General features: G+C 34.0%; 1 protein-coding gene across 1 annotated transcript in view; it reads right to left on the bottom strand.

Moving 5' to 3' along the window:
* ZNF407 (zinc finger protein 407) overlaps positions 1–12,775 on the bottom strand; it is a 466,126-nt gene that overhangs the window by 416,276 nt on the left and 37,075 nt on the right. Inside the window, exon 3 of the mRNA XM_054460449.2 lies at positions 7,373–7,487. Coding sequence (XP_054316424.2) covers positions 7,373–7,487 — 115 coding nt within the window. The remainder of the gene's footprint in view (positions 1–7,372; positions 7,488–12,775) is intronic.

Here is a 12,775-nt window from a genome sequence, read left to right as displayed (position 1 = left end):
AGAAAGACAAGTGAAAAAACGAGTGATGGAAAGCAGAGGGAAAGGCCAGCATTCAACACCTCAGCATGGCCCAGCTCTGTGACCTGACTCCTGCCCACCTCACCCAATTGTCCCTAGAACTGTCCACCTGGCTTCACAATCCAGCCTCCAGAAGTCTTGACTGCCCTGTAGTTCGTGCACATCCCACACGCCACGGTTGATCCTGCTGCAACCCCTGCCTGGAATGGGCTGCCCCTGCTAATCTGCCTAACTTCCACTTGCTGCGTATCAAATGTTACTAGCCCAAGGAAGTGTTTTCTGAAGCAGCTAGGGAGACCTGGCATTTCTTGACCTGAGCTTTCTCCATTTGAGGCAGGTGTTGTTTTGACCTTTTTAACCCTAAAGACTAACACAGTGCTGGCATATACTGACATTCAACAGATGTTTGTTTAATCCTAACTTCCCCCAGTTAGTCACATACACTGCAGAAATTGCCTGCAGTGCTCTTCCAAATCTCTACTTCCCCTCGTGTTCACTCTGTTAAAAACGTACAAATGTGCCTTGTGAATGGCCCCTCATCCTTTAAGACCCAACTCAAAGATAACCCTCCTGTGAGAAAAGATTTTCCTTCTGCTCCTCAGCAGAGCTCATCCTCCCAGCCTTGTGTTCTCACTCAGTCTTGCTCCTTCTCCTAGAGTGGCTTCCGCAACACAGACAGCCCGGGCACCACCTTGTCACCATGCCCACAAAAAAAAAAGAAAACACAAGAATCTGCCAAATGAGAAATAATAAACAAATAATAAATCAGCAGTTATGCTTCCCTTCTATCTACATTTCTCATACCTCCTTCTCATCCAGTTCTTGTGCAAAAGAAACAGCAAAAGCACCCACAAAGTAAAGGACTGTAAGAAACAGAACAGGGAGAGGAAGGTTAACAAGAAAAAAAATTACGGAACAGGCAAAGGAAATCAGGAGAATGGCTACCCACCTATATTCTACTGTGGGGATCAGGAAGGTTAAAGAATCCTGAGACTCTACAAGAAGATTTTTTTTTAGAGACAGGGTCCCGCTCTGTTGCCCAGGCTGGAGTGCAGTGGCAACATCATAGCTCACTGTAGCCTCAAACTCCTGGGTTCAGAAGAGCTTCTGTCTGCAGCCCCTCAAATAGCTGGAACTACAGAAATGCACTACCACGCACAGCTAATTATTTTTATTTTTTGTAAAGACAGGTTCTCCCTATGTTGCTCAGGCTGATCTCAAATTCCTGGGCTCAAGCGATTCTCCCATCTCAGCCTCCCGAAGTGCTGGGATTACAGGCATGAGCCACCACATCTAGCCATCACAATAGCATTTTAAAATCACAAGGAAGCCACTTTAAAAAAAAAAAAAAAAAAAAAAGAAGCAGCAGCAACGAGTTAAGTCACTAGAACATGATTGTTTCACTGGAAAAGACTTTAGACACAGAAGCCAATGTTTTCAACTACTACACCAAGAAATGATAATATTTAGTTGATTTCTATTTTGTTCTAGGTTGATCATACTTACTGGCCATGGAATACATCTGTGACCCCACCCTTCTGTGGCAAAAATTTTAAAAACCACGACCACAGAAAAATAAACCAGGATATAATGGAGACAAGAGCTGTCCTTCCCCTGTGAGGAGGAGCTGGGGGCTGCCTCAGTTTCCACTCTGCTGTCCTAACACCCCAGCACTCTCCCGGCTTCACCAAACAGTTCACTGGAAAATACACGAGGATGATATCTGAGAAAACAAGTTTTATATGTGAATATTATAACCAAGATCACTCTTAGGCTTTCCCATAATAAAGTCATTCGTATAGTTTTAAAAATCGTAAATGTTCATTCACTACGTAAAAGGTATCTCGAAGATTCTAACATCAGAGGAATACACAAATAATGTTAATTTTTTGTTCCTAACTGAGGTAGAGAGACAGCAATCGTTACATAGCATTTTTAAAATTTCAAGCTAAAGACAAAAATATTCAACAAAAAATATTAAAATATTATATGGATAAAATATATAATGTACCATTTATAATGAGAGAGCATTTTAATGTTAATCTAAACATTTTTTACAAAACTGAGAGATGTTGCACTTTATACTGTTATAAGCATAATTCATGCCACGTTATAGAATAAACATTTCCTATCTATATCTCTTTAACCAAAACAACCAGCTAAACCAAATACTTATTTTATTTGGATATATCTGTAGATATGATGGGTGTAACTAATTGTTCAGCTAAAAATGCAATTCCATGGTGCTTTTAATGATTTAGGTATACACAGCTTTAGTTCTCACAGCAGACTAAAAATAGTGATTTTAATTTATTCCTGCTGCCTACAATTACCCACAACCATGTATTTTTAAATATTTCCAGCCTATAAAAATTACTAATTTTTGCCACTTGTGTTTATCTGCATTTAGACTTTGATTTGGATAAATTAAGCTCTCAAGTGTTCCTTGCTTTATGAAACTCTGCATGTTGTACACTTCAACACAAATAAATGACTTGTACCATTAGAGGTTTAAATAATGTAATGTATTTCATGCTCAGCCTGAAGCTGGATTCCAATGAAGTTGCTAATGCACGTAATGATTAAGTGTAACTCAAATACTAACTGTGTTGTTGAAAACATGACAGGCAATAATTTGGTCTATTATATTCTGCCATTTAATTGCCTAGTACAGACATTCTCTGACACGTTATGAAGCAATGATTTACAATTATTCAAGCTGCAAAGGTCAGAAAGTGACATTATAATCATCTACATAGAGATCCCTTCTAATGCACAAAAACTAGGTAATGCCACACACACACACACACACACACACACACACACAAAGAGTTTTACTGCATTAGTAACTTTCTATTTAAGGTTTCTTAAACCAACTAGGAATAAACAGTTCATAAGCACATTAATATACAATTTTAAAATGTCTGGAATCTTTTCATGAATCCAGATGTGACAGATTTAGAAAATGCCCTTATTCTCTCCTGATTAGGTAAATTCATTTCAACTATTTAACTCCACACACAAGAATCAAGACTGGGTCAATCAATCAGTAAACAATGCAACTCCTAAATCATGCACACTAGGGTCTGCGCTTCTCAATAATGGCGTATCAAACTTGGTTATCATTTCTTAGGTTTATTGAAATCACAGGCCAATTATTAGTTTTCTACAACTCTTTAAAAAAAAAACTAATACTGCAAAACAAAAACAATAACCCTAGTTTATCAATTATATCCCTCTCATCTTAATGAGATGATATAATCTTTATACTTTTAGACACTTACCTCCTGCTATTATACAAATATGTTTAGTTGGTAACCCTCAAGTAAATGCAATAAATTATCAACACATTAATGAGTGGGAAAAAATAAAATTATTTAAAACAACACTTATAAGTGGGAAATATAAAACAGGGAAAGTGCTGGGTAGAGAGAGAGAGAGACAATATCAGAATATGAAAGTAAAGCAATGTGTAAGCAATTTTTAAAAAAAATGTAAATGTGGGCAAAAGCAGAAAATAAAAGTGGATGGTAGGAGAAAGTAGATAAGTTACATTTCCTACACGTTAGTGAAAACAACCTAGAGAGAAAAAAAAAGTACAAACTAAAGTTAAGTCAGGAACAAAAACAGGTATTACAAAAAGCGGAGAAATAAAGAAAAGAAATAGTTAAAAGGAAGAAAGAGTGGTCTACCACTACTAGTCGAATAATTTAAGTTCATCACTAAAAACATTTTGAATATTAAGTTTCCCATCAGTAAAATGGGGATAATAAGCATACGGTAAGCAATCCACAAAGCTATGGACATCAACAAGTGAGATAAAAGTTAATCAAGGCTATTTATTAGACCACAATGCACTGCATAAATATTATTTAGAGTACCAGGTATACTACCTTATATGTACATAGAGAATAAAATAAACTTAAAAGAATTTAACAAGACATGGTGCCTAAAATAACTTTTTTAAGTCATCGAGATTTTTATGTTTTTGACTACTGAAAGAAATAAAGGTAAAGATCATGGATGTAATAAAAATACGCATTTGGCCTATTTTCTAAACACAAAATTATTAAATAAAAGCATTAACTATAAAAAATAGGTATAGTTTCTATTATTTCTTACTTTCTCTCCCACTAAGCCCTATGTCAGAGTCATAACATATTTTCATGTTAACTGTCCATCAAGTGCCTAAATATAAACATACCTATATTCTATAAAATTCCTCTCTCGATCACATTTGGATATTTTTAACAAGGAAACTCAACTTTAAAAAAAAAAAAAAAAGGTTCCCCCAAAAGTGAAAGTAAAATAAATGGCTCTTAACGTGAAGTTATCCATAACATGTACTTAAAACATGATGTACAAAGCAACACATTTTTGAAATTTTTACCATGACATGAGCAGGTAAACCTTGAGTACACAAAACTTAAATTCTGAATTCTTAATCCTAATGACCTAATAGGAATTAGGCATCTAATACATTCAGCTTCTTCTGTCAAACTAACTGAAACCCAAGATATACAGTAGTTAAGATTTGCCAATGGGGCAGGGCAAAAGCGGGTAATGGTATCTTAAAACTGATCCTGAAGATTCAAAGAAAATCAGTCTAGATTCAGACAACTTACAAAAGAGTTTAAAAGGCAGTTTTTGTCACAACCCTAAAACTACGTGTTAATGAAAAGCACAAAACGTGCAGTTGATGAGGATCCAAAATCATCTGATATAAAGATCTGAAAAAGAGGTCAATTACAAATAATCTGAGATATTAATATTGAGCTCAATACTGTTTCTTGTTTCCATCATTTTCACCATAAAATATTAGTTTTCTTCTTCAAGAAAACTAAGAGGTTACTAAGAAAAAGAGTACAGTATTCTAAGTAATAATTTCACTTTAAAAATGTGAATGACCAATTTTTTTATATTATTAATCAAGACTATTTGAGAAATAACTCCTTAAAACTCAAATAATGAAGAGATCATTAAGAAAATTCTAAAAGGCAGAGACTAAGATATTAACTACTAAGGAAAAGAAAACAAAATGCAGGACCTTCTGTTTGTGACAAAATTATAGAGTTAATGTTCCTGAAAGATTGCTTCACCTTTTAAAGCATGATTTTGTAAAAGGTAAAATTTATAGCAATTAAAGCTAATGAAGAAATGCAGCATGAGCTGCTTATGTTCAAGAACTAATAGGTCCACTGAGCATTTCTAAGATTATTTAGCCATCAATGATAATGAATTGACTTTGTCAGTGATGTTAATGTACAAATACTCTCTAGTGCCAGTAATCTGATAACCAATCCTTGCACTTTTTTATGTTTTTCACTTTAATTTTTAACCTACACGCTGCCCTATCCCTTTGAAACACATGAAATACGGAACAACCTATGATACTTTTTCTGCAACATTGAAGGGTTCCTAATTCACTACCATTCTGTTCCAACTACAAAGATCAATAAGTATTCTTCAGTTTACTGCAATTCTTCAGAACTTTCAGCATCACTTAAAATTATTGCTACCTAACTTTTAAATCAAATTTCATTGTAAAAATATAAAGAGAACTATTATTTCCTAGTCTGATGAAATTCAATGGCTGTCATAATTCTAAGAAATACAATTCTGGACTCTAGAATGCTTGTTCTACATACGCACACATACACGTAGCTCTCTCTCTGAAGGCAGTATAAAACTCGATATATGTATAATCATTTACAATTCTGTATCTCCAGGATCGAATATATGAACTACTCATACAATATTTCAGTTGTATGCAGTAAGCAGTTAGCGAGCAGGGTGGGCACTGTTCAAATTATACAACTAATACCAATCAATTGTGTATTCTTTTTGATACCAGACACATTAGAAACTGTTCTGTGAAAAGCTTTCTCTTCTCTTCCCAGGGTCTTAGTAACCCTAATTAAAAAATAAATGGAATTAGATCTCTATTGACAGAGTATGCAAAAATTGTTTACTTATTTCTCAGAAATGAGAGAAACACTGCTTACTGCCACCTAATAGCAAATTTTCACTGGAGTCAGTGCCTTCTTCTTTCCTATAACTCATATGGTAAAAACAATAAATGAGATATCTTTTAAACTTCCAAGACCTACAGCAATTAAAATGAACCATTTGACACTTGACCCTCGCAGCTAAAATCAGTAGTAACAAAACTCATTCTCCCACTGATCTTCAGGGGACTTTAGGGCAAAGGGTCATCTTCATTTACTTTAGCTGCAAGTCACTGAACCATCATTTCCGCCAATGAATATATCACAGACCATGGTTCATAAAAGTGCTTGCAAAGGTATTTGTAAAACTATCCTAAGGATCAAAATATACAACTGCATCCTGGGATGAAATGTACTGTCCAACAAATAACAGAGCTTGTTTTTGACATAAAACGTATTTACATGGTACCATCAATCAGCAGAACCATCTACTAAAAAAATAAACCTAATATAATACATGCACATTGCATAATGTAATTGAGCCTGTGGTATTTTGTGAATTAGCCATAAGAACTGCAAGTTTCTCAGGTTTCACATGAAGAATTTTTATATGACGCACTTATTAATTTCTCTAGCATAACAGCATTAAAATAGACTTTTAATCAGAAGTAGGGTATTAAAACCCACCTCTGAATGTCCTATGTTATACCATATATGATCTAGCATTTTAAAACCTTTTAAACATTTCTGCTAAATTAATCAGTTTTGCATTAAGGCACCTTAGCACTTTCTATTAAATGCAACACATGTGAATAACACTTAAACATTGTACATGATTCTTCAGAGAAAGAACCATTAACTAAAAAAGGAAATAAGTTTTGAAATAAAGTTACATAAAAATGCATAACAACAGTTTTATTCAGCATCATCCCTGTAATAATCAGTAACCAGCCATCTGAAATTAAATCTTTTGTTGTTTTCCTTACAGAATAAGTCCAATGGATCCAAAGAGCTACTAATGTGATAAAAATTAAAGCAGTACAGCAAAAGAAAAAAAAACATACATATACATTCCTAAAGCTATATTATCTATTTTTTTATGTCTTTAAGTGGAATTTATAGTTCTCTCTGGCAATGTGAATGAACATCCTATAATTTAGTCAATTTACAGATTACAGGTTCAAATTGACCTTGTAGCCCATAAAATTGCTCATCTTCAGTACAGGATTAGAAGTGGGAGAAGAATGTCATAACTGTATTTAAGGAATTTACCATAACAATGGAAAGGAGGGTACGCATGCATAATTTTAGCCACTCTTACTCCTATCGGTTTTGAATTCCGAAACAATGGCTATCTTGCGCATGCTTCCTGGTTCACGCAGCAGAGATGGCTTCAATTTACTCACCCACAGACATGACACTTGTATTCCCTCATCCCAAGGTGCCTTTTCACATGGTTTCTGGCATCTCCAAGCTGAGCTGTTGCAAAATGGCATATCTTGCACTTGAATGGTTTTGATCCTGAGTAAATTTAACATAAAATATGATTTGATTTTGAATAATACATCACCAATAGCTTAGAAAAAAGGACTAAATCTTAAATCATACCTTTAACCTAATTAAGAATTTCTGTACCCAAAATGGAATACTTGCATTCATTTATAACTTGAATAGACCTGATTCCATAATTATTTTACTCTGAAGACTTTGTTTCAGTGAGTCTTCCTAACTTCCACTAACAATCCTAAGATTCAAACTCAAAAGTGAGACTGCTGAGCAGTACTAAGTAGATGAGATGAGCTACATAATTTTAAATATTTTTCTTATAATTCACAAAAATACATCTTAAAGTCACTCAACACTTCAAAGGGAACATTTTTAAAACATAAATGCACACAGGGCCGCTGATATTTTTAAAAGCATATTTATCATCAAATACATTTCTCTGTGGCCACCTCCTTGTTTCCTCATATTTCTCCGGCTTTGAATTTACTCACATTAAAACAATGGTATATTTCAGGTTTTTTCCTGGCATTTGTCCCAAATTATTATCTATATTTCTAATAACACAATTTATAAATATACAGTAGATAAATTTTTGTGCTTTTATGGTCATTTTTATAGTCCAAAATCAATGATGATTAAACAAACTGGAAGAACTGACATTTTGGTTATTAATTTCAAGAACAAATATTTCAACACAAAAAGCATACAAAATTTGTTAAGTCATTTCATAAAGATTAAACTATACTCAAAAATGAGAAAATAAGACTATTTCAAAGTCTACACACTTAGTGTCAGTAATAGATAAGATTGAAACTGAAACATATTAACAGATAATCATCCACATTAATGAGAAATAACACTCTTAAGATATAAAATATATACACCATTTCCAAACTTTCTAACCAATACATCTTCAAATAAATCAAAATTGTAAAAACCGGTTTAAAATCAGTACAGTATGTTTCCTGATTTTTCATATCATATTCAGTACTTATATGGTGAAATACTCCCTCTACTATAGTTAGATAGAACATGAAATATGTGAACTTTAATAAATATACAAAAAGAGCTCAAATTAAAAAAATTGTAATAAATCATATTTGATCAGTGAACCTTGTGCAGTGTCCTTGTAAAAAAAAAAAAAAAAAAAAAATCCTCCAAGAATACTTCGTTGAAATTGAAGCACTCAGTAAAAAATTTTAGAGTCTTAAATTTCAATTTAATTCCCAAAAGCTGACAAAAAAAGTGAAGCATTTAATTTTAATCTTCCAACAGAAATAAAAAAGTCAACAGTACTAAGCACCGGCAGACAAGGTTGAATATTTCACAGTTCAATGACAATGAAGCCAGATCTCTTAATATTTCCATTTCTGCTGTTAGAAGTAGATGTAAAATATATTTAGCACCTGAATGGTTATATCTAGTCAGGTTTATATGTTTAAATGTCAAAAGCAGGTTGAGACTGCAGCTTACAGCAATCACATTCTATCAGTCACATTAGAAAATAGTTTATTTAAATGATTCTGATAAAACCAAGCCTATCACTACTTTGAACATTTCACTAAGACATAGAATTCTATAATGGAACTTTTGTAAAGTGTGTGAAGAACCCATTTACCAACACTTTAAATGCTCTAAAGATAATAGGGTAATTAGGACATTATTAAGTAACAATAATATCAAGACTCGAAACAAAGAAGATCAACCTCTCCCAATATTTGTATTACAATTTTGGTGAATGGATGTAAAAGGTCTCATAGGTTTGAGTTTTCATTTTGCTCACACAGCACCTGCCATGTGACTAGCTCCTCCTCCTGTGGCACAGATGCCACAGAGAAATGGACATGGGGTCTCTGGTGTGTTCAATTTACTGTCCATGGCTCCTTTGTGGAAAACTCTAGTTTCTGCAGGTCTCAGCGATCACAGCACAGCATGCTGACAATACATAAATGAGTTATTTTGTTGACTGCTTCACCCAGGATCATGGAGGCCTTGACTATTCTTCACATCTTATATTCAGAGTAGACTGTGTTAACATCTCCTTTCTGTGGCATAAAAATTCAAATACTAGCAGAGGTAATACTTCTCCACATTAAAAAAAAACAAGGGCCCTTTTTTCCTTTATTCCTAACTAATAACATTTCCGTTTTTAAGTTTGCTATGCACTTTCCGAAATGAATGCAGGCATAGTGTTTATAAGACAAAATTGTAAAATTGCAGATCTCTAAATATTTCTCTCAGGTACATTTTGATTATTAAAAACCAATATTATTTGCAACAGTTCCATTCCTTGGAACAGCATTATCCTCAGTAGGTTTTTTGGTTTTCATTTGGAACAGCATTATCCTCAGTAGGTTTTTTGGTTTTCATTTCGTCCATAAGGTTTTTTCAAAGGAAAAAACTAAAGAGGTTCTCTATCTTTGTGGTACCTTATTACTTTATGGAAAGAATTTCAAAGACTTTAAAATCCAGGGCTTCACTCAGGCCTACAGGGGCTCCTCAACCATCAGTCATTACTAATTGCTATGCATACATAGATGTGCCATTAGCATTAAAGAGAAAATACCAAATGAAAGCCTTTACATCTTAAAGGAATGAAGGAAGTCGTATATTACCCATCATCTAACTAGAGCCAACATTCTACAATCCTCCCTAAACATTCAAACACTTCATTCATTCATTTATCTGCTCATTCATTTATTCACTCATCAAGACATACCAAGAGTCAACTAATGTGGGACACAGATGAAGCAGTGAACAATGTTAAGTTTTTGTGGTCACTGTGCTTAAAGTCTACAGATTAACTCTCCTACTGAGCTGTCTGTCCTTTGTCATGTATTGAGCTACAAACACTACCAGCCCTAACTTCAGAATTTCTTAGTGAAGTCACACACTCCCTATCTCCCTGGAACATTTTGAGATGGCAAGCACTCTAAACATAAAACGAATGGCTTCAGACAATATGGTACTTAACAGTAGCCCATGTTACATGAAATAAAAGCTTTGACAGACCAATGCGGGAGAGATGAAAATGAAGTTTTTCAGTCCTGCTAATGTAATGTGAAAGGGAAGACTGCCCTTTCTGGTAATGTTGATTGCTTCATAGTAGCATGCACACGGGGAGACTCTAGGATCCTTTTTCCTACAATGCTTGATAACCAAAACTCATTTATTTCTTATAGTGCTGCTTTTATCCTGCTAAGGATGGGAAGAAAAGGTTATATAAAACATATAGTAAATCACAAAATATGAAAACAGGGATTGGAAGAGTAAGCTCTTTTCCAGTTAACCATTAATAACAGTCTCTGCATTACTATTTTATGGACATAAGCAAAGTATGTGAAAAGCGATTCATTTTAAGATGCTCCAAGAAAAAAACCCTGAATTAAAACCTGGAGACCAACTTCCCCAAAAAATGACTTGCAAAATTGAAACGGTAGACTCGTATTGTGTCCTCAGGAACAGGGCTCTTGGTAGTGCTTCAAAGCACAATAAAAATGTACTTCCTGATAAGACCAACACAAGATGTTTAAAAAAAAAAGCTATGCTAACTTTTACTAAATGTTACAATCAATGATGTAACTTATATAAGTAGGGTTACTTTGTCACATATTGATAGTTACCTCACTTTCACATCCACATTAACTTGATTTTAAATGCAATTAATACATACAGTCAAGGAAGACTAATGGACTACATTCTGCACTTAACCTGGTGGACATTTTCAAATGGCACAAGTGACCAGTGCAAACCTATTTTGCATTGTAAACGACTAAATAAATCTTAATGGATTAAGAATGATCAGCTATCAACACACAAGGGAAATTAAGTGCTGAAATGCCTACATTGATTATTTTAAATTATTAGCCTTACTCTGTTCTTGAATTTGTATGCTTTTAGTGAGCTTTAACACATTTACAAGACTTATTGACTATAATTACAAGAGAATTCAAGTAATGGACACATCAATTATAAGCAACATGTCTTGACCAGACAGTTGCATAAAGAATTCTAAAAAGAGTTCCATTAGCATCTTCCTCTTAGTTTTATTCAGTTTTATCTGCCTTAAGAGGGCATATTAAGAAAGTACATATTTTCTGTGCATGTGAACAAGTCTTATTCCTAAAACTGTATCATTTCAGAAAGAAAGCTGCAACAAGGCACTGAGAGAGATACTGACAGTGCAGACAAATAAGCATTTGGACTTATTCCCCAAAAATGGCTGCAGTGCATAAGAATATTTGGGATCGCAAGTACAATGTTTGTATTTATTTAGATTAATCTTATGCAGGTTGCCCCATTACTTCCTTCAATGAAAAACTTTTATCTATCTTTAATCACCCTAAACTAGTAACAATGCTTCATACTCTTTTGTCTTCTTCCTCGTAACCATGCACTAAGTTTCAAAAACTGTATGAATTTAAAGTATAGCTTTAATAATAAGCCATTATTTAAAAGTACAGTAAAATAAACCTTACAGTTTTAATGAAAATATGTTCATTGAAATGTGAATTTATTATTCAAATCCACTCATAAATTCAACCATGGAGACAGAACTTGTCTAAGCGGAGCACAATGATTTAGAAAAGCTGTCTATTTAAAATAAAGAATGTATGGCAGGTTTACAGAAACACTGCAGTGAATTTTTACATAAATTTAGAACAGTAGCTTATGCATTTTCCACCAAAAAAAATGTTTTTTAAAAAACTTTCCACCTAAAATTAAACATTAAAATGGAACACTAACTGTGACAGAACACAGAGACTAAATCAGGTGCTACCTCCAGGAACACCAGATCCCCAGCACGTTAACTTCGGAAAGTGGTGGCTAATTTTGATCCACAAAGGTAGCATCTTGTTACCCGGAAGTTACACTTTTGGATATAAAATATCTAATGATGAATATTTTTACATCCCTAATATTGTAAGAAAATTTGATTACTCCATTCCTTAAAAGTCACTTAACATGTCTTCTGAAATTATAAGGTGCCACTTAATATAGACTTTGGAAAATCAAATAATTAGGACTCAGAAACAACTGAAAAGCCGCCAACAGACAGCAGTTTTTAAAACGCATCAGAGGGACTAGGCTTTTTGACAAAATTAAAAGAAACTTGTCAACTAACCTGCCTTTGAAATCACTAGGGCTTAATTACCCTTAAAAATGTTAAGTGTCAACAATGACTTATTACAGACAAGCAGAGCAGCACACAGCAGTGAAATGTGAACCGGGTGGAAAGCCAATGAGCAGCCACAGGTAGGGCTGTGTATCTGGATGGGAACAAATGGCCCCATGTCCTCACT

This window comes from Pongo pygmaeus, chromosome 17 (assembly GCF_028885625.2).
Source record: "Pongo pygmaeus isolate AG05252 chromosome 17, NHGRI_mPonPyg2-v2.0_pri, whole genome shotgun sequence".
Lineage (NCBI taxonomy): Eukaryota > Metazoa > Chordata > Mammalia > Primates > Hominidae > Pongo > Pongo pygmaeus.
The sequence above is the reverse complement of the archived record's forward strand: the minus strand, read 5'-3'. Positions and strand labels throughout refer to the sequence as shown.